General features: G+C 42.4%; 1 protein-coding gene across 1 annotated transcript in view; it reads right to left on the bottom strand.

The window, feature by feature from the left end:
- LNX1 (ligand of numb-protein X 1, E3 ubiquitin protein ligase) overlaps positions 1-25,494 on the bottom strand; it is an 87,744-nt gene that overhangs the window by 18,224 nt on the left and 44,026 nt on the right. Inside the window, exons 2-6 of the mRNA XM_008572886.1 lie at positions 22,940-23,178; positions 22,279-22,431; positions 17,696-17,898; positions 14,992-15,363; positions 2,413-2,547 (exon numbers count right to left, since the gene is read on the bottom strand). Of these exons, the coding sequence (XP_008571108.1) occupies positions 2,413-2,547; positions 14,992-15,363; positions 17,696-17,898; positions 22,279-22,431; positions 22,940-23,178 (1,102 nt within the window). The remainder of the gene's footprint in view (positions 1-2,412; positions 2,548-14,991; positions 15,364-17,695; positions 17,899-22,278; positions 22,432-22,939; positions 23,179-25,494) is intronic.

Raw genomic sequence — 25,494 nt, 5'->3', positions numbered from 1 at the left:
AAAGCTGATCTTTTCTGTCTTTTCTCCCCACTCCTCCCTACCTGCTTTGGGGACCTCAGAATGTTCCCTAATGTTTAAAAATATAACTTACGATGAAACAGTTCAAACTGATTGAAAAATATCATGGCACCTGAGTATTTATTACTCAAGCTATAAAAAATATTTATGTTTTAGAATACTTGCTTTGGATTTTTAAAAGAACACATTTTAGACATATAAAAAAAATGTAAAGAATAACAGAATAACCTACCCACATACTGTGTACCCAATGTCAGAAATAAACGTTCTGTGTACAGTTAAAGTCCCCCCTTTAACTTTAAGTGCATGACTTCTCTCTGGTCACATCCCTTTCCTCTTACACAGAGGTGACTACACACTTAAATTTGGTACCTATCATTCCTTAACTTTTCAATTGGCTAAAGCTTTTCTGTCCCACAAATCCTTCTTTAGTGTTCTTTTAAATCATTTAAGGTCCTGTTTTCAAAAAGTGACGTTTCCTAAATCAAACAAAACTTTAGTTGGAACATAAAAAAGTAAACCATCAAACAGCCATAGATAGATTAGTTTTATTTCACATATGCCACTTTTTTTGTGAGGACATTTCAGAAGGCAGAGAGAATATAAATTAAAATGAAAATTACAATTTTCTCCGAGGCTAATTTGTAACTATGTTTCCAGGAATTCAGACACGTGACAGAGGGTTGTGGCAAAAATATGATCAGACCTTCTTGGCTCCTTCTGTGGTTCACGATGGCTATGTGGAAGGCATGCTAAAGCCACAGTGCGAGTGGAGGCCTCATCTCAGTGACTTCATGAATTAGAATATAATGTATTATAGTTAATTCAACTAAAATTAGCTATTTAAAAACTTTAATCAATTAGTTAATTAAGTTAATAAACTAGTTTTCCATTAATAAGTACTGTCAGTTTAATTTAAACATGCTAATGGTATTTACTAGTGAAAAGACGTCAGGGAGTCCTTATCCATAAAATGTTTCAGCAGAATGTACTGGGTCTGTCTAGGTTGCTTATTGTAAATAAACATGGAATTTATAGATTTATGGGGCATGGCTGGCTGGAGAATGTCAATGTAATTAACAGAGAATAAAGCAGAGATGTTCCAAAATCAAAATTTTGAGTAATGTTTTTGTATACATTGCTCAAAAACTCAATTTTAAGTTATTCCAAACCAAAACATGGCTTGAGGTGGAAGGAAAAGGGCATTCCCTACTCTCTGTTGCAAAAAAAAAACCCAGTTACCTACAAGATTTTTTTAAAAATTACAAATGATGTAATGAAACCAGATCCCAGGAGAAATGACTGATGGAAGCTCACTACCATCACAAAACAAGGATACTCCAAAAAGTTCATGGAAAAATGGAATTAAAAGATGATAGAAAATTTTCCATGAATATTTTGTAAGACCCTTTGTACAATGTCAAGCCAAGGCTACAGGACACTTAATTCAGACTAAACAAGTTTTATGTCTTTTTTTTTTTTTTTCCTTTTTGTCTTTTTTATTGACCGGCAACGGGATCGCAACCCTCGGTGTTGTGCCCACTCCGCGCTCAGCCAGTGAGCGGGAACCGGTCTCCACATGGGATCCGAACCCTCGGCGGGAGCGCCGCTGCGCTCTCAAGCGGCGCACTGGAGAGTGCGCCACCGGGCCGGCCCCAAGTTTTATGTTGTTTAAACACCCATCCAAATGGAGAGGTTAAGGCATTACCTCTAATAGAAGCCACAGACAGAAATACAAATTGGGCTGAGTCACCTCATTTAGAGAAAGGCTGCAAACAACTGGTAGCCTGGAGAGTAGATTCTACCCACAGATGCATTCTGCTTGATATACAGTGTTTTAAAATTTTTCTGGATTTGAATGCTGTAAGACAGGATGTGCTCTCTAGTTTGCCCCAATCCCCACCACTCCCTAATGTTACATGAGATTCAAGTGTTTAAATTATCTTCCTGAGCTCTTCTGCAAAGACAAACATATTAAAAATAGTAGGGGAATTATTATTTTAACTTCCAGGCAGCCTGGGAAATTCAAAAACCAGAAACCAAGCAAACCTCTTGTTTCATTTCAAAGTGAATGGAAAGCAGTCCTTAAACATAATGACTCTTGGTAAAAACATGACATCGATTTGGCTTAGACTAAAAATTAGGTCCCCATCTGAGGTCTGCAAGATCAGGTTTCAAAACTCTCCTGCACTTTCTCTCTCCTGCTTGGATGGGAGACACCTGTTATCTCACCAAGTCTTGAAGATGGGACTTTGGGCTTATAGTTCTACAAGTAAAAGAGTGTTTCTTTAAGTGACAAAGTCCAGAGATAATACTTAGAAATGTTAAAGTAAGCAGCCTTCCCAAGAAATAGCTCCCTGCAGGAGCAGTGGACACGTCCTGATTGGGCCTTACCTTGGGACGGTTGCTCCTCTCCCCTGGTCCTGGGGACCGGCTGCCATTGCTGTTCCAGCCGGCTTCCTGAAAGATGTCAGGGCTCTGCTGTCGAACCTGGCGGGACACGACGAGGTGAACGCGCCTTTCACTGGCCTGGGTGAGAAGACACAGGCGTGAGCCACTTTCAGTTTCCATCCACAGCATCGCGCACCAGGGCTTACCAAGATATGATTTTGGTTGTACTATTTTTTTGTGGAAAAAGATGATTTCTAGTATTTTTATGTAAGTGCCCATCTTGTACTTTGGCAAGAGCATGAGAGTTATCTCCTTTATCCTTAAACCAGGCAGAAAACATTGCTCCAAGGGAAAACCTAGGAGGGAAGGTTTGATTCATCCAAGTCCTTGAAAAGTCATCAGATATTGCTAATTTATTTTTAAGAAATGGCTCCACTGCACACAAACCATGTGTGAAAGTCTTTCTGGACAGAATAAGGTGCACAGTCTAAAGCAGTAGCCCAGACTAAAGGTCTAAGATCAAAGGTAAACAGTAAAGAAAAAGAAATAGTGGCAGCAACCCTGTCACTGCAGGAGGAGAAATCCTGTGTCTGACAGTCTCAGATATTTGGGCACTGGAAAGGATGAGCACTTCGGAAATATAGGGGTGATGTCTTAGGTTCCCACAAAGCCTGATTAAAGTCCTTTGCCTTAATCCTTTATTTTTGACGTGACTACCACTAATCCTGACTACAAGTCCTCTCTTCTCTGTACACCGATACTTGAAAAGAGCATTGAGAATAGCCAATGTATTGCTTATTGGAAAGATCCCTTCCACATGGTAAATTTACAAATTGGCTTTCTGCCACAGAATAGGTTCACATGTGTCTGATAGTGTGGATCATTCTTTCAGAACTGCTGACTGCTGAGGTTTCAGATCTACAGGGCAGGCAGACTAGACATTAGACCTGTGAAACTTATATAAACAGGGCTCCCTGATGGCCCAGGCTGAAGTAGGCAGGTAACCTCAACTTTAGTAAAAGTTGATAATGGGTGAGACATGACTAGATTGATTAGAAAGGCCCTTACAAAAGACTAGGTTTGGGGACAAGGAAGATAGAGAAGAGACGAGTAAGGGCTGGTGGTTCCTCTCTTCATACCATCCTTGACCACTCACAACCACATCAGATGTGGACACTGATCTGCTCTCTTCTTCCTTCCCAGGCATGGTTACTGAGCCACGGAAACATCAGATCCCCAAAGGAGAGCAGGGACAGTCCATGCTCTTTCCCATTAGCTCAGACAATGGGAGCCAACACCACATCAGATGTGGACACTGATCTGCTCTCTTCTTCCTTCCCAGGCATGGTTACTGAGCCACGGAAACATCAGATCCCCAAAGGAGAGCAGGGACAGTCCATGCTCTTTCCCATTAGCTCAGACAATGGGAGCCAAGATATTTGCTTCCTGCCTGCCATGTTTGTATTCCCCAAAATTCATATGTTGAAACCCTAACCCCCAACATAGTGATTTTAGGAAGTGGGGCCATTGGGAAGTCATTAGGTCATGAAGGAGGAGCCCTCATAATAAGAATAGTGCCTTTATAAAAGAGGCCCAAGGAAGCTTGTTTGCCCCTTCTACCATGTGTGGACAGAGCACAATGGCACCCTCCTTGAGAAAGCTGCCCTCCCCAGACACCCAGCCTGCCGGCATCTTGATCTTGGACTTCCCAGCCTCCAGAACTGTGAGAAATACATTTCTGTTGTTTATAAGCCACCCAGTTTGGTATACTTTGTTAGAGCAGCACAAATGGACTAAGACGCTGTCTCTCTGCATCCATCTTCCCAAGGTCTAAAACTCACTCCCCGTCTCAGAAACCAGACCTTGTTTTGAAAAGCTTAAGCAGTAAGCACCAATGAAATCAGATCCCCATGGTTGTCCCACACTGACCAGCTCAAATCTTCATGGCTATGTGCTCTTGTATTAGTAAACATCTCTTCTCAGGGATCTCTTGAAACATAGGGTCATCAATTGGGTGGTTGTAAATTAAATGAACTTTCTAAGACAGCTGCTCAAGCACAGTAAGAGTGTCTATCATACATATCACAACAGATGGATGACCAGGTGAGCTGATGCATTTCACATAAATTAAGAAAATCCCACAGAACAGGGCCCAAGAAGCAAGTCACGTCCTTATGACACCATCATTCACACACAGCCCCATCATCACGCCCGGTCTCCCCAGCTGGGCTTGTGAGCCCTTCCTTTGCTTGCTTGCCTATCTTGAATTCCCTGGTGTTTTCTCATCACACATGATGCCTGTGTTGGAACAAAACAAAAATAACAAGCCCAGGAAGTAATCATGAAGAAAGCTGACATGAAGAACTGTGGTATTTGCCAACTAAACTCATTTCTTGGAAGAGTATTTTGTAATAACTGCATCTCTTTCCTTGTACTATAAGTCTCACTTATCCTAATAAGGTTATCTTTGGGAAGCAAAAATCACTAAAAGATAAGCAGCAGCAAACATTCAGGTCAAAACTTCAATTACTGAGCCCAAATTTGCTCTCTTATCTTCGGGGAAACTCCAATGTTTTGAAGGATCTCAGCAGCGTGTTTGTCTCTGGGCCTGCATATTGTATCACGTTCATTTTGGACAAGGAGCGGCCACACAATCTAAGCACCTCATGAGAACTGAGAAAATTTGAGACTTACACACTGAATTAATTTGCCAGGCAAAATCCAAACTGCCAAGAAGCAGCCTGCAAGAGCTATTTAATTCACATTTTCAAGCACAAATTTTTCATTGGATGTTCAAATGCTGGCTTTGGTATTAAGTTGTTGGCAGGAATAACACTCCAATAAATAACTCTGGTATCAATTTACTTGGAAGTAAATTCTCTGCAAGGCTGGATCCTGTGGCTCTTACCTTGTAAATTGCCCACAGGGAGACTATTTGATTCCCTTTCTTTCATGGTGTTTGAAGATATAAGGTAGAAAATGGGCTTATATGTTTGTCCTGGCTCTGTCCTGAGCAGCGGGATTCAGTGCAGAGAAGCAGCCCCTAGCACTAGAGATTCTTCCTTTCCTCTGGTGTGAGTATGAGAAGGTGGCAGGCAGAGGCACAGGAGGATTGAATGAGAGAATGGTAGAAATTTGTTTATTTCCCACTCACATAATATGTGCCAGGAAGACAGGTACAGCAGACTTGTGACTTTGATCACAAATGGTCAGAGCATGAGGTTGCTGCAAGAAACAGGCAGGACAGTCCCTCTCCTGTATCTTTTGGGATGTTGCAGTTTGGGTTAAAAGACAGTTTAACAACTGTATCTATCTCAATTAGTAGATATGCCTTAAAATTTCCTCTTCTCTCTCCCTTAAACATCCTAGATTTTGATCTAGGCGAATCCTGAACACACTGCTTATACCCTGCATAGCTTGACTGCTATATCATATGCTCTCTCTCCCAAGATCCCAAGCATTAAACGCCCTCTCTTCTTTTTACAGGTCAAGGGAAGGGGTTCTGATGCCATCCACATTCTCCTCTGTGGACTTTAGATTATTGGCAGCTCTTGACAATCATCCTGTCCCCACAGCTGACATGTGCCTGCTCTGGGCCAGTCACTGTACTAGGAACTTTGGGGACATGGTTCTTGCCCTCATGGAGATTTTTCTACTTCAGGGACGGTCAAATGGAGCTGCCATGAAGGAGATATGCAGAATACACTTAAGGGTCTCCAGAGATGGGGCCAGTTACATCTGGCTGAGGACACAGAAAAAATCCAATATTCAGAGAAAACCAGAGGGTTAAAACTGAGTAGCATTTATCATAGAAGTCATAGAAAGGCCTATTTTCTGTTGTTTTCTTTAATGACTGTTTTTCTCTGTTCTTTTGAGATTTGACTCAAAACTGCCAATCATATTTACATTACGGACTAAGCAGAGGCCAAAGAAGGGAACCATAGTCCAGCAGCCTCATTTACAGTTACCCATTTTTATTTATTTATTTTTTTTCCTTTTTTTTTTGTCTTTTTTTTTACTGACCAGTAACGGGATCGCAACCCTCGGTGTCGCGCCCGTACCGGGGACCGGCAACGGGATCGCAACCCTCCGTGTTGCGCCCGCACGCTCAGCCAGTGAGCGGGAACCGGTCTCCACATGGGATCCGAACCCTTGGTGGGAGCTCCGCTGCGCTCCCAAGCGGCGCACTCTCCAGTGCGACACCGGGCCGGCCCTGGTTACCCATTTTTAAATAACAATAATCCATCTCTCAGAGCTGGAAGGAGGAATCTGCGAGCATTACACTGTGACCTCTCACAGGGCAAGCACCTTCCTCCTTCGTGTTCAGCCTGGAAATGGCTCTTTTCCCTCGAAATCCACTATGGCTGAGAAGAACTGCTCAGAGTGTCAGGATGCAAACAGACCAGACACTTCCCAGAGCAGAGGGATGGAAGTCAAAGATGTCACTACACAGAGGCAAGGAGAGCATTTTGCAGAGCCATATATTGGAGCACAGGGGATCTTTCTACTGTGCTGGCATTGCATGGGTCCATCCAGTGGCCAAGAGGGACAGGGATAACTGCAGGCAGAACAAGAGATGATGGAGTACCTGCAGGTAAAGGAGTGAGCTCCTCACCTCGCCAAAGCCTTCACCTATTCATTTGTAAAAGAGGATTGGAGTTAAACCAAATGCATTATAGCATTTGCTATTTTGGTATATTTGTATAAGCTTAAATAAACTTTAGTAAATTGTATCTAATTCATGTGGGCTCAGTCATTGTGTTTCTGGTATGAGCAATATAAAGTTCCAAGTTAAGAGTTGCCGCCCTCCCCCCGGCAATGCCCCAGACTATTATTCTTCACAAACACCTGAAACAGGAAGACTCCAACCTGACTGTTGGGCATCAAAATTGTGTAGGTAGACCATGCACACAACTCCTTCTGTAGCACAGTCTAGGACCACAGAAAACCCATGCTTGATTGTGTGAGTCTCTTGTTACACAGACAGGCGAGAGCTATAGTGGGATTTATAATAATATAAGCAGCTTATAGAGCTGGTCTCTACTTAGTATTCCATCCATTAACGTAAGAGGTTTTAATAATCATCTCTTTAAAAAACAAATTCACTCTGCATTTCCCATTGGTTTCTTTTTCAAGGATTTCAGAAGGAGGTGGTCTGGTTTTAACTGATTTTCAACACAGACTTGTGGGGATGGTTCATTCTGTGCTGGTGGGGTCACCCCATTTTACCTTTCCTTCCAGCAACTGTTTAAGTATCATTCTCAGTTCATCTATCTGGTGCTTACAAAGCCCTGGGGAATTGTGAGCACTGGTTCCATATAATTAGAAAGTCACAGATATGCAAGACATGTCAGATATCATCTAATCCAACATTTTCTCTATAGCCCATGGTGGAATTCCCCTACAATATCCTTGACATGTTGTCACCCAGCTCATGCATCAATGCCCCCAATGACAGGGAGCTCACTGTGTCCCAAGGCAGCACAGGCCATTTTTAGATACCACTCATTAGAACGTTTGTCCTTAGGTTGAGCTTCAATTTGCCATTCTTTTGACTGCTGATTGGTTCTAGTTAAGCCCTGTAGGGCAACCCAAAATCAACTTCCACGTGACAACCCTATCTGAAGATAATTTTCATTGTCCTTCCTTAGCTCTTTTCCTTTTCAGGTCAACTCTTCCTACTTTCTTGAAATATTTTATGTGTTTAAATTACCTAAAAACTTGATGAATTCTGGACTCAGTCTAATAAAGCTGGGTGGGGGTGGAGGTGTAGCATTGGAGTTCTGGTCTGAGCAGCACAGAGTAGGGTCTTTTTCTGATGAACCAGCTATACTGAAGATGTTGTTGATGGAGTTCCCATTTCATACAAGCAATAGGGGGTTGTCCCAAGGCTCTAAGAGGCCAATAACTCCATAGATGTCTGTCTTCATCATTACTGATTAATTGAAAGATGACTGGGAGGTTTCTAGGACTGTACTACAGAACGAATTACAGCAGTGCAGCCCACCTATGAGACCATGTGATGTCACATAGACTTTACATGGCAGTACCGACTACTGGAGGCATCAGAACCAAGTGATATGCTAGAAAAATACCAAAGTCATCGGTCATTCCTGTTGATGTGACAACATACTACATAATAAGGCATAGGACCAAAGTCTCTTACCCTCCTTCTAGTGAACAAAAGAACTTTTGGGGGGTAAAATATCCTTACCGTTGGGCAAAAAAATGGGAGCCCCAGAAGTATAACTCCATAATGAGCTAATGGTGCACTATAAGCTGATGTTCCCTAGAATATGAGCATGGCAAAAGCAGATCTGGTATGTCTGTTTGTTCTCTGCTGAAACTTCAGCACCTAGCACAGTGCCTGGCACACTATAAAGAGAACACAGGAATATCTTCTGCTGGAGAGGTGGCAGCTCCTTCAGTGAGCTAAGAGTAACCAGAGTCTGGCCAAGGAAAAAGGAAATTAAGACGGCTTCGAGAAAACGTAGTAAGTAATACCTCAGGATTTGACTAGAAAAGGAGAACTAGGGCAGCAACTTGGTCTATTTTTCCCAATGGATTGTAGTTCTATGTTCATCCTGACATTCCCAGAAGCACATATCTTTTAGATGCAAAGAAATTAATGACAATGATAATAGAGATGGTGACTTATAGAGGGTCATACAGACATCAGTGACAAGGTCATAGTAAGAATTTAGTTCTTGAGTCCCTAAATCTGCTGACTGCTGAGTCAGTAGAATGACTTGTTTGCCCCAACACCATTTCTTTTGTGATATCTAGAAATTACTCTCATAATTAATTCTGTTCCATTGTAAAGAATACACATGCGGAGGATATGTGGGTTGGAGAAAAGGTAGTGAAGTTTCAAGACCCGCTAATATTTGCAGTGTGTAGCTGTGCATAAGATCCATTCTTATAAAATTCTAAGTTGAAAAGCAGTACAGTTCACCAGGTCACACTTTATCACTAATGCATAAAATTTGTAGCCCTATATAAAAATCATTTAGACTTTGAGAATTCAGCTAAAGGAGATTTTTTTTAAAAAAAATCTATGTATAGTTCAGTCCATGTGCATTAAATTAACTATAATACCATAGGACAATTTATTTAAGTAGGGATTTGATTCTATACTAGCTGTGCTGATCTGTAGAAAACACACCCAGATCTATCAGGTCTTATTTCACTGGCAATTCTTACTGGCTCTGGGGGACTTGAATGTTTAAATTACGACAAGGTTTTGCCTTTTTTTCCAGGTGTGCAGCATAACTCATCAGCTGGAATGACATATTTAGAACAAATATAGGTAATGTGAATAGTCTATTACTTGCTTTTCTACTCTAAAGACCTATTACATTCTTTTTAAAAGTTTGAAGAGCCTGTTATCAGTTATTCTTTGATGGAATAACTTCTCATTTAAATATTAATTCATATAAGGAATATCACATATATGTCAGTATTCATGAAAACCAGTCTTATGAGCACCTCTACAAATGGCTTTAAATATTTTCAGCTTCTGCATCAAACCTGGGATTGCCTAGGAAAAAAGAAACTAGAGGGATACTCAATTTTGAAATTCATAACTACTTTCTTTACTTATTAATTGTATATAATTGAACTTCTAAATAAATATGAACTCACTAATCCAGAATTGCAGATAGACAGAAGCTTCTCAAAATAGGCATACCTCTCAGAATAAATGATTCTTATATTGATTCTGGGGGGTGTATGCTGACCCTCCTAGGTTCCGGATATTGAGACCTCTTGTTTTCTTAGTGTCTCAAATCTTTGCTCTGTTATTTCTTTGTTCTATTATGGTAGGTATGACATCAGACAGTTCCAAAAAGCTCTCTTTCATATACTTATTCTAGACTCGGTGCTCCAAAAACTTGAGAAATTGACAATGGAGAGAATAAAGTTGTACTAAGTTCCTAAATAAGTCAACTGCCCCAAATTTGAGGCTTCCTTCTCCTTAAGGATTTTCTCCTCAGAGAGGCCTGACTCTGGCAAACCCAGGCTGTTGCTGAGTAAGCTGAGGTTAGGGCTCAACATGTGTAACATTGGTCAAACTTAAAACAGTGTGGGCTCTCTGTAATAACTCTTCCCTGAAATAATGTGAAAAAAAGCAGAATGTGTGGTACTGTGAGAGAGAACATGACCAAAAGGACATGTTGTCTGGGAATTTCTTTGTAGGGCAAATGTGATTCATGGAGTAGACATATGATGGCAACACAGCCAAAGATTGGTTGGAAATCTGAATCTCAACCTTTGAAGGGTATTTAGTTTAATCCCCCAGCCTGGTGTGTATTACAAGTATCACATAAATAAAATCCACTCTTCAGAAACAGCAAGAAATTACTGAGCTGAGTTTTTCCAGCATTCCACTTTTCCATTTCTTTTCCAACTAGCTTTGCCTTAGCTTTTTTTTTTTCTTTTTTTAAAAGTTTTTCCTGCTTATAAAGCACATTGGTTTTGTTTAGCAAGCAAATGAATCTTTTAGGAAGTCCCGCTGTTAGGCAAGATTTTATTTCATAAATTAACTTTCTCAGGGAAAAAAAATTTTTTTTGCTCTTCTGTTATTAATCTACAAAAATAGAATGCCATATGCAATCAAGATTTTTCCAAATGTCATGAGTAAGAGAGTTTTTCCTTCGTCTATTGCGAAGTAGAGTTGGCAAAGATTATCTCCAGAATGTGAGCTGCACTGATTGATCTGCAGAGGGAGTTATGAAGTGTAACATGAAAATATATTAATGATCACATAAAAGTCTAGTTTTTAAAGGAGGGGGAAAAAATCATGCTAAGAATGCAGTTACTTCATGAAGAAAATAAATAGACTCTTCTTTTCCGTGCGTGAATGTTTTCACATGCTCTGTTTTCTGTTCTCACCATTGGTGCCTATGGGCTAGAACCACGTGCTTTAAGGCTGGCCTCGTTGTATCTAAGATCAGAGACAGTAACAGGTTCCAAGCTCTACGTGGCCAGGAAGCATGCCAGTCTCATTCACCATTGTCTCACACACCTCCTGGCACACAGAAGCTGCTCAATCAATAACCATGGAACAAATTCAAGGAGACAAAAAGTAGGGATTATATCTTGGGGACAAATAACATGTAAAAGTAGATTTAGTGCTTCTTTGGTGAATGCTTTGACAACAAATCCCTATGAGATGGAGTTAATGTGTAAAATATACTTTTTATATATTTGCTTGTTTATAATGTAACTCTATTTACTCCTTAACAAATATTTATTGAGTTTCTACTCTTGCCAGGCATTGCTCTGAGTGCTCAGGACACAATACTGTACTAACTCTACTGGCAGGCAATAACAAAATAATTAGTTCATAGAAAAAAATAAAGCAGATTAGAGGATACCGCGTGCATGCGTGTGTGAGTGTGTGCATATGTGTGTGCACATGTGTGTACTATCTTAAGATTGTCAGTGAAGGCCTTTCTGAGGAGGTGAGATTTGAGGAGAGGCCTAAATAAAGTGTGGGAGAGAATCACGCAGATATCCAGAAGGTTCTTCCAGGCCGAGGAACATCAAGAATATTGGCCCTGAGGTGGAAAAGTTCTCGAAATGTTTGAGAAGCAGCAAGAAGGTGATGTGACTGCATGGTTAAACAAGAAGAGTGCCAGAAATTCTCCCCTTTACTTAAGAAATGAAGCAGGAGAGATAACCAAAGGCCAGAATATGTATGGCTCTGCAGGCCATGGTAAGGGTTTGAAATTTTAGTTTAAACGTCTTGGGAAGTCTCAGAGTACTGAAAGCAAGAGAGTGGCAAGTAGGTGGTCATTCTAACGACCATGTGGAGGACAGAGACAGGCCTCGAGTGTGGAGCAAGGAGGCCAGGGAGAAGGCCCTCGCCGTGGCCCAGCCTGACGTCGGGTCAGCTGACGGACGCCATGGAGGTGGTGAGACATGGATGCGGGAGAGGTGCCAAAGACTGTAATCATTCTTTTTGGCTCAAGTAAGTGGGTGAATGGTGGTGCCATTTCTGTAGACTGGGAGAGACTGAGGGGACGGCAGGTTTGGCTGGGGGTGGAGCAGGGAGAAGCCAACGGTTCAGCTTTGGACATTAAGTTTGACATGCCTTTTAGACATCCACGGGGAGATACCAAGTAGGCAGTGGGATAGGTAGTGGCATGTGGTGGTCAGAGGAGACGCTGGGGCTGGCGTATGAATTTGGGAATAGATGGCATAAACCCTAGAAAGAAAAGGCCTCTTGTCACTCTGGTTTTATTAACCTAGGTCCCCTGGCACCTTCTGCCTCAGGCTGCCCATGTCCACAATGACGATAATACTGTCCACCACTTGGTTCTCCTTGAAGAAGAGGGTAAGTTACTACACATGACAGTGAAAGGAGCTGCCAGCGCCTGGGAGAACTCCATGACTGGACCCCAGGGTAGGGACACTTATCTGCACTTTGATGACCAAGTTCTTCAGGGCAGGCTCTGTCGTCTGATGACCATCCTCTATGGAACTCGGCACGGGGTTCTGTCAGTTATTGCTGCAAAGTCCCTGTCTATTTTGGAGGTATTAATACTCCAGTTACTAATGGAAGCTGACATGGTGTGCTGGATAATTGCAAATGCTTCTTTAGACAAGGCCCCTAATCTTACCTCTTTCCTATCAGCTCTCCACTGCCTTTAGAGAGATCACATGAGTCGAGAGGGTCATGTCACCTTTCCTAAACTCATCCAGTGATACCCGATGGCCTTAGGGATAAAGTCTGAGCATAGTTCACAATACTCTACACGATCGGCCCTTGCCTACCATTCCTGCTTCTCTATTGCTGCCTTTCTATATGCACCTCATGCTCCAGATATAGACCATTTCCCTAACAGGCTATTAGTGAAATGTGCTTTTGTGCCGTATTTCCTTAGAAAGACCCTGACTGCCTTGATCACCTAGAGAATTTCTGGTCATCCTCAAAGCTCCAGTTCAAGATCTTCCTTCCCTGTGAAGAATTCATAGGCTCATCCAAGCAAGAATCTCTCATGTGTGTGCACCAGCACCACACTCAATTTCTCCATTGCAGTACTATCATACCATATGACAGTCATATAGAGAAAGTCCATCTCCCCTATTAGATTTTGAACTCCTTTGGGAGAGCAATTGAAGTGGTCGCCATCTCTTTTCTCTGCATCTAACTCAGGGCCAGCTAAGCAGTGAAAACTTAATACGTGTTTACTAAATGAAGTGAATGAACAGGTTAGAACACAAGAACTCAGAATGAAGTCTGTTCCTATAAGAATAAAGGTGGTGGCTCATGAAACATTGAGACACATAGCTATCTGGATGAATCTCCAAAGAATAATGCTGAGTGAAAAAAGCCAATCCCAAAAGTTTATACACTGTATGATCCTTTTATATAACATTCTTGAAATTCAAAATTATAGAAATGGAGAAAAGATTAGTGGCTGCCAAGGGTTAAAGAGGAGGTGGGGTGGGAAGGAAGTGGGTATGGCCATAGAAGGGCAACTTTTATAAGGATCTTTGTGGTGGTGGAAATATTCTGTACCTTGACTATGTCACTGTCAACAGCCTGGTTGTGATATTATATTATAGTTTCAGAAGACATTAACACTTGGGAAAACAGAGTAATTGGTACATAGGCTCTGTCAGTATTATTTCTTACAACTGTATGTTAATTTACAATTATCTCAAAATAAGTTTAATTAAAAGAAGAAAATAAAGAAAATTTTATGGTAACCCAGCCAAAGTCAATAAGATGCACACTGGGACTTGATAACATTGCACTGGTCAGAAAAATGAATTAGTTTGGACCACTCTCAGGCTTATGTTAATTTACAATTATCTCAAAATAAGTTTAATTAAAAGAAGAAAATAAAGAAAATTTTATGGTAACCCAGCCAAAGTCAATAAGATGCATACTGGGACTTGATAACATTGCACTGGTCAGAAAAATGAATTAGTTTGGACCACTCTCAGGCTCTTGTGAACTCTATCTGCCCAAGTGAGCAATAGTTTGTACGCTTCTCTTATTAAGGGGTTTCCTCTTAGGTTCACATTGTGTTTCCACGTGCTTTCCAAGTCAAGTGGATTTAGCCATGGAGCTGAGGGCTCAGCTGTAGCCAACCCTATCATGGCCTCTGTCCATGGGATCCCTGAAGGCTGCACGGCACAGCTTCTTGTGGGAGTCAATATAATTGGATGTCTTGGACATACCAAGAATGTATCTGAATGACCCCTGGGTCTGTGTCTAATATACTGGGTACAGGGATCACACAACCTTGTTGACACTGAGTGACTTAACCTTGTGAGGTCGCTGCACCTAACCGAATGTATTTATCTGCGGTCAGACTGGATGGCTGGCAGCACATCACCTAGGGAATACCCATGACCCTGAGACACACAATTTGCTTGACCCTAAGACACACCATGTTCTTACCTGGGCAGAAGCTTCAAAAATGCTGACCCTTTCATCTTGACTCCTCGAAAGGGAGGCATTGCATGTTACATGGGGTGGTTACAGGGCGGGTGGATCAGGGTGATGAGTGCTCCTGCTCATATTGGGAGTTTCTTACTGGGATCTTGGAACAACCTGTGACCCACCTGAATCAGATAAGCTGCACTTTCTGGGCTGCCGTATCGAAGGTCATGTCCATTGATGGCTAACACACGATCGTTCTCCTCCAGCTGACCATGTCTGTCTGCCACACCGCCATCCAGCACGTTGAAGATGAACACCCCAGGCTCATCCACCTTACGCACCAGTTTTATTCCAAGCTGCTCCTCAGGGCTACTTTTGTTGAGAATCACATGGAAACTGTCATCCCGGGGTCCATAGGTGTCCAGTGCTTGTCCGTTGTTTCTGCTCCGGAACTTCTGCTCACGCAGCACGGTCAGCCGCAGCACCTGGCAGGGCTGTCGCAGGAGGCGCAAGGCGTAGTTGTGAGGGACATTGCTGATGTCCATCCCATTGACCTGGGGGAGAGGAGCAATTGTGCAGTCAGCTCCACCTGCCACTCCCCTCCTGAAAGGCCCAGGCCCACAGGACATCCAGGATGCTATCCTTAAAGATGGCTCTGCTTTCTCTCCTCATCCTGGGCCCACATACCCCCATCTCCCAACAGCACTTCTAACCCTTTCTCTCTCAGGTGACCTGCACTACCTTTTCAGGCCTCCATGAGTAGACACCGTCTTCCTTCCACCTGTTCTCACACAGGCCCACAGATTTAAGTACAGAAGCTTGACCTTCATTTCTGTTTCTTGCCAAACTTATTTTTTAGCTGGTGGAAAGGGAAAGAAGGAAGAAAATGTAGGAAAAGGAAAAAGAAGAAAAGAAATTTTCGCATTCGGCTCAGTCAAATAATTAAATGGCTGTTCAAACCAAGCTAAATTGACATTTTCTTTCCATAAATCTCCAACTGAATTTTTCTGCCTGGGTCACCCACGTCAAAACTTCCAGTTCCGACTACTGTGTGTGTGTGTGTGTGTGTGTGTGTGTGTGAGTGTGTGTGAGAGTGTGTATGTGCATGAGTGTGTTTGCAAGTAGGTGAGCAATGTGTGATAGTGTGAGAGATGCGAGTGTGAGAAAGTGTGTGTGTGTGTGTGTGTGTGTGTGCGCACGCGTGTGATAATATGTCAGGTCTCAAGGTGGCCACCTACAAGGTCTTTTGCTCATGTTCTGAACAAAACGAAAAAGAAATCCCCACACAGTTTCAAACAAGCTGATGTGAAAGGAAGTTTCTAGGTTATTTTATTGAAAGGCTGGATCACTTTATAATTCTACTTTAATATCCTTCAGCTCAATCCTCTCAATTGTGCCTCACTAATGATCTACAGGGCTGACGCTGCATCAGACCTTCTGGTTTTAATTACTCTGGCTATGTAGGCCCAGCCCAGAGGCTGCAGCCCCCACTGTTAGTGGCCGCCCTGGAAGAAACAACTTCACAGCAGCACTGCATGCTGTGCTTGAGTGGGGAGGCCCCTCAGAGGAGAAACAACCTTTTTTTCTCCTCTAGTTTGGTAACACTTCTTGTACCTGCAGCCAACTGTCAGAGGAGTCTTGGAATTGGCTTTAGAAAGGCCTTCCTCGAGTACACAATCACCCGATCTCTGCTACATCTCCAGGGAGGATGGAGGCTCCCCGCTTGCCCAAGCACAGAGGAACAGAACACCAAAGGTGGCAGGCCTGGGTGCCCCATCACACTCAGGCCAAGAGAAGGTTGAGGCTGCCTGCTAAAGAGTCCTGGCAGCCCTTATGCCTGCCAGTGCCAGCTGAAGGCCACAGGAACCGAAATGTTTTATTATGGAACCCTCCCAGGCAGCACAGTTTCCACTAGGACTGGGAGGAAGCCATGCAGAGTGTCACTATCTGCCCCCGGGGGTTGCTGGGGCCTGCCTCGAACTCCGCCTAGGAGACCAGCTGGAATTCCAGCATTTCTGCAATAACTGCTTTAAATGATCTCTCCTCTTATTCCAATTAGTTTGCCAAAGAAACAGCTCATGATGTGACAGGAGCTTATCCCTAAGCAACCTAGAAGGGGTGGGATGAAACTGTAATCTGAGTATCAGATAGAAAATATACGAGCAGGGAGGGATATCTTGTCACTTTTGGCACATGTTTGCTTCTCTCTGATAAACAACTCTTCTTTATCCTTTCTCTTCTTCTAAAAATTCCTCCTTAAAGTCCTTCCCCTCAGCTGAGCCGTGGAGGACAGTCAGGCCCGAGGCATGGCATTCTATTCCACCACCTGTCTCCCCTGGAAGGTCTCTGTTGGTGGAAATGGCTTAGGGAGTACTTTTATTTTCATGGAGGGCCATTAAACAATAGGAAACTTACTTTAGAAGGGTATGTGAACATGATTAGATAAAATACAAAATGTTCCAACCATCTGTTCTAAAAACAATTTAAGAAAATATATGCTCCTGTTTTATATTATTTTATATTAACACTGCTTAAAGAAGGAGAGATAAAAGGAGAAGCAGGAGGACAAGGGGAGAAGAAAGAGCAGGTGAAGAAGGGGGAGAAAGATAAAAAAAAGCTAGAAGGAAGAATGGAAAGGAGGAGACAGACGAAATGATACAGAGACAGAGAGAAATATTTATGTACAGAAAGAAAGAGAAGAGAGTGCAAGAGCAAGAAAGACGATTAAATTACAAATCTCATATGAAGAGTCATAACACCATAACTATGGAAAATGACTATCCACATTTGTTTTACCATTTTCCTCCATCCATCCATCCGATCATTTGCTCTGAAGGGTTTTTTATATTAAGCCCCTTATCACAGCCCCACAGCCATGGTCTGTACCTTTAATATGATGTCTCCTGGCAGTAACCGGCCGTCTCTGGCAATCACCCCGTCACGATAAATGTGCTGGATAATGATATGGACCAGTGGGGTTTCGCTGCCTCCCACTAGCCTAATGGAGAGGCTTTCGTTGGGATCCACTCGATTGATCTTGATGCTGGTAATTTCACCATCTGGAATCAGGTGATACAACCTTGGAAAGACTGAAATAGACAAAGACGGTATTTATTTAAGGTATTCACCCAATGGACATTTCCAACCACGCTTCTTCTTGCCAAACTTTGCTTTCAGCCAAACTGAACTATTCATTGTTCCTCACGCATGTTTTCCACTTTCTTGCCTCTGTGCCAGCACATGTTTCTCTGCCTGGAATGTTTTTCATCCTGGGCCTACACCCAATTTTTCCTTCAAGGTCTGCATAAAATGATCTCTTCCAATTAAACTCTACCCTGATCCTTCTTTCCCTTGCTTTCTCTAAATGTCACATTTCTTATAAGTCTTTCTCTCTATTTCTCATGGCACTCAACCTTCTATTACTGTTATTCATGTTATTCATTTCTTATAACCCCCATTGGACTCTAAAATCCTTCAGGGCATAATTTGTGGCTGTTCTGTCGTTCTGTGCACAGATCTCTGCATGCAGAAGCACTCAACTGATGTTTTTTGAGTGAACAGGAATGAATGAATGAATGAATGAATGCTCATTATGGAATGAACTGAGGTTTTATCACTTGCTTATGGAGGGGCAAAAACAGAACAAACCTGCTCTTCTGCCCTCTCAGATCATTTTGAAGATTTCTTTCCTGAGAACTCTGCTTTTCAGGCTTGGGGAATCAGCAGTCCTCTCTACCAGACACTGCTGTCAATAAAAGGAAGTTAAGAGACCTGATTCATGATCAAGAAGAGGCCAAGGCCTACTTAGTGGCTTCAGGAAGTTCATCCCTGATCTGCCTGAATCACTGAATTCAGAGCTAAAAGGAGATTCAAATATAATCTAGGCTGGTGTTTTCAAACTTTATTTTTTAACTCAGGAATCTGCTTTACCCAAGAAATCTTTCACAGCTCCCTCCCCAGCTCCCACCTCACTGTGACCACATGGAGAAGAGTTGCCCTAGTCCCTGTAGCTTGACCGTGAGAGTCAAGCCTTTGTTTCACAAGTGAGAATGCTCAAGCTCCAAGAGGGGAAGTAATGTAACTGGCTACAGGTCACAGAGTTAGAGAAGAGTTGCCCTAGTCCCTGTAGCTGGACCGTGAGAGTCAAGCCTTTGTTTCCCAAGTGAGAATGCTCAAGCTCCAAGAGGGGAAGTAATGTAACTGGCTACAGGTCACAGAGTTAGGTGGTCCTCAGAGCCAGGGGTTCACAAGGGACTTGCCCTGTGGACCTACACACCAGCAGTACTGACTGGCACTGTTTCTACTCTTCAGTTTGAGTAGAAGTACTCAGAGGAAACACCAACAAGTGATGGGACCAAGCCACACCTAGTTTGCTGGAAAAGGTGGCTCTTCAATTGCTTGAGGTTCAAGTTTGGATGTGGAGGGCTGAGATGCTTCTGTCTCCTGTAGCTGCTGACAGCTGCATTTGCCCTTTAATTATGTCATCTGGAAAGATCAGACACTGCAGACAATTAATGTTTAAACTACCTTGATTACATTAAGTAGGCTATACCACAAGCATTTGTCAGAACATGTTTGGTAACAAGGAAATGGAAATTTAAAAAAAAATCACTCTGAGCAAAGAAAGATTTGAAAATAATCATCAGAGCTGCTCATTTTCCCTCCCTCCTCCACCTCCCTTACTACCCTCCTTCCCAACAGATTTACAAAAACCATGCTCCCAAACCAAAACCACTTGAGGGTGTTTGATTTGATAGTTCGAAAGGACATACCCAGTCACACTTGTAAACGATGTTAATTAGAGCGACACCAATGAGACCCTAGTGGCCTTGAAGAACTAAAGTAATTTTTAAACTGCCAAATTTGTGTTGGGCTGGAAAGAAAAATTTATTCAATATAATGTCTTCACTCTTGGACTGAAGGATATAACAATTATTATTATTTATCAAGAGTTTATATATGTTGGGCACTGAGCTAAGCAATTCGAATGCATGTGTTTTTGCTTGTGTTGGGCTGGAAAGAAAAATTTATTCAATATAATGTCTTCACTCTTGGACTGAAGGATATAACAATTATTATCATTTATCAAGAGTTTATATATGTTGGGCACTGAGCTAAGCAATTCGAATGCATGTGTTTTTGTTTAGTCCTCACAGTAACCCTATCAAGAAGACCGTCACTATCCCTGTTTTTTTTTTTGATGAAGAAACACTGAAGCTTAGAGCAATTAAGTAATAGCCAAGGTAACACAGCTGATAAATAGTGGAGCCAGTCTGTTTACTGATATAAAAAGGATGGATAAACCATGACAGGAGAACTCACCAGACTAACTGCAGGTCGCTGAAGCAGTGAGACCCACAGGCCATTTCTGAAAGCTTTGTTGCCTACCAAATCCTGCAAAAACATTGATACCAGCCTAGCTAAGTCTTCTTTTTTGGTGGCTGGACAGTATGGGGATCCGAACACCATGCTCTAACCACCTGAGCCAACCAGCCAGCCCCTAGCTGAATCTTAACACCTCACCCCATTCTGGAGTTGTAGCTTCCCAGCATGTCTGAGTAAATCCACTCTCTCCTACTCCAGCCCCTGCACATATCACATGGCTGCTCTCTCCGTCTTCCTGAAACATGGCTCCCACCTGCAGTAACTCTGTTACAGAGAGCTTTCGGGTGTGCTCTGCCCCCCAATCAAGCACGGACTCCTAACTGGCATCCGGGACCTTCTCTCATCTGACATCAACTTCATCTCCTTCTACCTTCCAGCACACAGTCAACATCCCAACGTCCATCCAGGTCATAAACCACTCCTTCAACATGGATTACACCGTCCCCTATGGCTGTCACCGTCATTCATTCATACCTCACCCTTCACAGGATTTTATTTCCTTTTGGTCTTGAATATACACCTTGATGCCAGGAACCGGACTGTAAAATCTAGATACAAAACGACCGTGCCTAGCCCAGTGCCTTACACATAGTAATCTCTTTTTTAAATATTTCAATAAATATGCAAATAAATCTTATTCAAGTATGCAGTAGAACACTGTACCTGGAGTGGAATGAAGGAGCCTTTGGTAGGAGGGAGAGACTGGCAAAAAGGAAGTTATAATCCTTTCATTTATTCATTGCACAAACATTTAGTGAACACTCTTATGTGCCAGATATTGTGCTAGGCCTTGAGAATTAAGACTCAGAAAAAGAAGCCCTGCTCTTACAGGTACAGTTACAATGAAATGTGACCACTGCTATGACAGAGATCCAGGTGCTTCAAGAACACAAGGAAAGGGGGATTGAGGGAGTCAGAGAGGACTTCCAGGAGGAGGCAGAGCCTACGCCGGGCCTCGAAGGAGGAATTAGAAGGCCAGGTGAAAGGAGTGTGGGAGTACAGGTTGGACAACTGAAGGGAGGTGAGAGAACGAGATAGTATTTACAGGATTGTAATAAGCTCAGAGTAGTTAGAGCATACAGTGCGTGTGTGTGCGTGCGTGTGTACAGGGCGAGAGGTGATAATAAGTAGCAAGAAGGCATCTTATACAACTGCTCATGAATTTTCTGAGGGTATGATAAATATAGTGGTTTGGGCTCTACCTACCAACCCCCAAAAGTGTAGGGCAGTATAACCTGGTGCTTAAGGGAGTGGACTCTGGAGCCAGAGGACCTAAATTAAAATCCTAGTTCTATCATATTCTAGCTGAGTGACTTTGGGCTAGTCACCTAATTTCTCTGGTTCTCAGTTTTCTCATCTGTAAAATGGGAATAATCCTTATCCCTAACAGTGTTGCAACATCTAAATGACTTAGAATACTACCTGACACACAGGAAGACCTCAATTTTTTTAAGCTATTATTACTACTCTAAAGTTCTATTATAAAATGAAAAGAAAGAAGTAGGACAGTATTTCCTGAGCTCTATTTATATTGGGGAAAACATGCATGGATTCTAGAGCCGCATTATCTAGATTCAAAGTTTAGAAATGTAATTTGGAGCAAGCTAAGTAACCTCTCTGTGCCTCAGTTTCCTAATCTGTAAAGCAGGGATAATAACAGTAGCTACTTCATAAGGTTGTTGTGAGGATTAAAAGAGGAAATGCATGTAAAACACCCAAGAACCACATCTTATACACAGCTGTAATAAGAGTAAATACTTATGTAGCATTTACTTCGTGCCAGGCACTGTTTTAAATGCTTTTCACTCATTAACTATAGTAATTATTCTTTATATGCATTAAGCTAGCACCTGAAGGTAAGGATTCCAACACCTTTTTCCTATGTAAAAAGAGAATAATAATGTCTGCCTTTAGCTACTTATGTGGGAAGTAGGTTAAGCAAGGTAAAAAATATCTTATAAAAAGCATTTTATACCCTTAGGAAAAGAGGGGTCATAGAAGGTGGGCGTGGTCAGGTTGCATCCTCTCCGAAGTCACTCTGGAAGCCCCGCCCATGTCCAGCCTTAGAGGGGGAGTTCATTTACCTTCGGGGGCAGTGGTATTTTCAGAATGTTCCCTGCCCTGGCCAGCTTGGTTGGCAACTACACTCCCACTCTTTGTCCTTCGAAGAATACTCAAAGCTCGATTTATCTTTTTAAAAGATCTGCTTCTGATAGTGGATCGCTCAAAAGGCCGTGCTGAGAAGAGAAATGAGAACAGTAGCTATGAATTAACAGAAACCATCTTTTATGCACACATCTGGTAAGACGTATACAATTAAACATTAACAGTGATTACCTTAAGGTGGTGGGATTATAAAATTTGCTTACCTGTATTTTCTAAATTTTCTACAATGAAATACATACAGCTTGTTTAAGAGTCTGCCTTTCCCCCTCTCTGGGCTGAACTGAATGCAACAGTGCTTTTCCCCAGCGGTGCAGCAGGGAAGATACTGACACTGCGGAAGCAATGAATCATTAGGTCTAGCTTCAACCCCTTTCACCAAGTCAGATTACACACAGTTTTAATGATCTGAGGTACTGTGGTTTCATTTCACTTTGGAGAATTGGACATTGGTTGGCTGCCAAAACTATCATAACTATTTCCCCTAAAAAAACATTTCTAGAACTTTCCACAGTGAGTACTCCACAGAGGGCAATCCCAAGGCAAGGAGCCCATTCCTGGACAACCACCCATTTGACTCACCCCTAGTGCGGTTGCCCCGGCCAGAGTCCGATAGGCCGCTAGCTGGCTGACCGTCCTCTGCTGACACGTAGGCAGGGTTGTCGAGGCCAGGCTCGTCCGTCATTAAGGAGACGGTGGCAGATGCAGAAACCTCTGGAGAGAGTGCCGCTGCCATGAGGCTCGCACAGCCGTCTGGACAGCCATCTTGTGAGCGCCTCTTCCTGTCCCTGGTCAGGCCGTAGTGGGAGGCGCCCTTACAGCTGTAACAGAACCGGGGGCAGGTTAGAAGAGGCCTCGGCTTTGCTGCCTTCGTTCCGATGGGTCTCTTCAAACACACTTGAGGAGTGTATGACTTGTTAGTCTGAGAACAGGATCTGCTTGCCCCTCGATCCCCTCCCTTTTCACATGTAGGTACTTGGTATACATTTGCCAACCAAATGAATCAATGATTTGAGAAGACAATTTTTAAAAATGCCTATTGTATTCTCTTAAAGCAATCTCTCTACACCAGCCGCTGGGGTGCAAATCTATGACAGTTGTCATGGTGTCGACGTGACTAGGACTTGAGGTTGGCCATCTTCAACTGTTTGGACTTGGTAATTCCTTCTTGCTGGTGTTCATTGTGACCATGAAAGACCTTAGTCACACTCTCACTCCTTTCTTTTGGGTTTTGCTCCTCCAGTACTGAACATAAATACGAAGCTCCTCCCAGGTTCTATATTTAACTGTCCATGGAAACAGAATCACCATCGCCACAAAGCCACGGTTTACTCAGCACTGCTGTCCTCCAGAGACAGGCCTGGTGGCTTCATTCTCTACCTCTGGGCTGGTCTGAAAGGGCCTCCCTTGTTCCTCAGATAGCCCAGGGCCAGGGCTGGGGGCTCCCACGCACTGAAAAGTGTCATTCATTGTCATGTCTTCTAGCATTGGGAGAATAAAATAGCTTGTATGGTTTTTAACAAAAACCATTTGCAGTCCATGTTACAACACAAATTTAAAAAACAAATGACTTTGTGAGAAAGGCAATAGAGAGAAGTAGTAAAAGAGCAAGACTGAGGCTCAGGAGACCAAGGTTAGAGATGATCTAGGTCCATATTTTGCCATGAATGGACTTCTGTTGCCACTGGGCAGGTCATTTCAGCTTGCAGGCAACGTTTTGGTCAGGAAATAGTGATGATTTAACTATCTCATTGCACTGTGGTGAGGGTAGCCATGGGCAGCCACTCCAGCTCCCACAGGTGTTATGAAGGCAGAAATCATGCCGAGAAGCCCCTTTAAGAACTGGCTATTTGCATACAATGGAGATGTGCTAATTATAAATTATTCTTATCAATTCATTATACAAAATCTTACATGATTGAGCTATTTAAACAACCCATTGAAAGACTATTCGAAATGATGCTTCATGTTCTTGAAAGTAAATGGAATCCAATGTCAGTCTATGGTTGACATGCACACATGGCTTATACTGCCCGGCAGAATCACAGAACTGGCAGGATGGAAAATCCTGTTGTTTGGGTCAGCATTCTTGCTCTGAAATTTACCCAGCTGGGTGACCTGGGGCAGTTTTTTAAACCTGACTAAACTTCCTATCTGCACATATTTCTTGCTGTGAGTTTTGATGGACGTTAAGTGTTGTCAAGACGTTAGTACCTTGCTAGATATACTGTAAATTCTTCATAGATTTCACTATTTCTATAATTAATCTATTCTAAGATGCTCATTTTTTTTTCACATTTAACACGTCTAAGATCAGATGCATGTGTGACTGATGGGGTTGAACAATTTCTGTTGCTGGGTGGCTGTCATGATACAGATGTCATTGCCTGAGCACGGCAAACATGGTCACAGGTACCTGGCTTGTCACGTCCACTGTGCTGGGTACACTTTGGGTACTACACCATTGAGTTTAATTGCCACTTAAATGTCTTAGAAAAGAATATATAATGATTCAGCATTGAAATGAAAAGTTATGGTATATACAGAAAGTCTCAAAAACAGAGCAGCAGAGTGTAAATTTGATACCGATGAAGCAAATATTCAACCTTGGAAAGACTGCAATCCTGTATTTTCTTGCAAAGGGACAAGCAAGTGCTTTATTTGCTTAGAAAAAAAGATCCGCAAGGAGAAAAAAAGTGCTGTAATATTTTGTCACTGGGATCATTCAAAAGGATTGCCTATTTCATACCAAGTAATGCAATCAAGGGCAGGAGAAGTTACCAAATTTATCTCAATGAATTTCGAGGCCACAAGAATCTGGTGTGACCAATCCATTCATCCTAGAGACATCTTTAAAAGTGTTTAACTGGTGGCAGGTTTTTAATTTTTTCATTGGTATATAAAATATGATGTTTAGATTTCATCACATTTTAGATGTGATGAAATGTGGTTTTAGTATTAGTAGAAAAGGACTTTGATTATACAACCCTACACTCTCATCTTCTAGAAGAGGAAACAGGCCAGTATAAGCACCAGCTCCTCCTGCCACTGCTTGCCCTCACTGGAAGGGTTCAAGCTCCCTGTTTGAATTGGTGAGGTTTAACTGTACTGATCAGCTACTTTTGCTTGGAATTGTT

The sequence above is a fragment of the Galeopterus variegatus genome, unplaced genomic scaffold (assembly GCF_000696425.1).
Source record: "Galeopterus variegatus unplaced genomic scaffold, G_variegatus-3.0.2 Scaffold846, whole genome shotgun sequence".
Lineage (NCBI taxonomy): Eukaryota > Metazoa > Chordata > Mammalia > Dermoptera > Cynocephalidae > Galeopterus > Galeopterus variegatus.
This window is presented reverse-complemented; position numbering and strand designations above follow the sequence as displayed.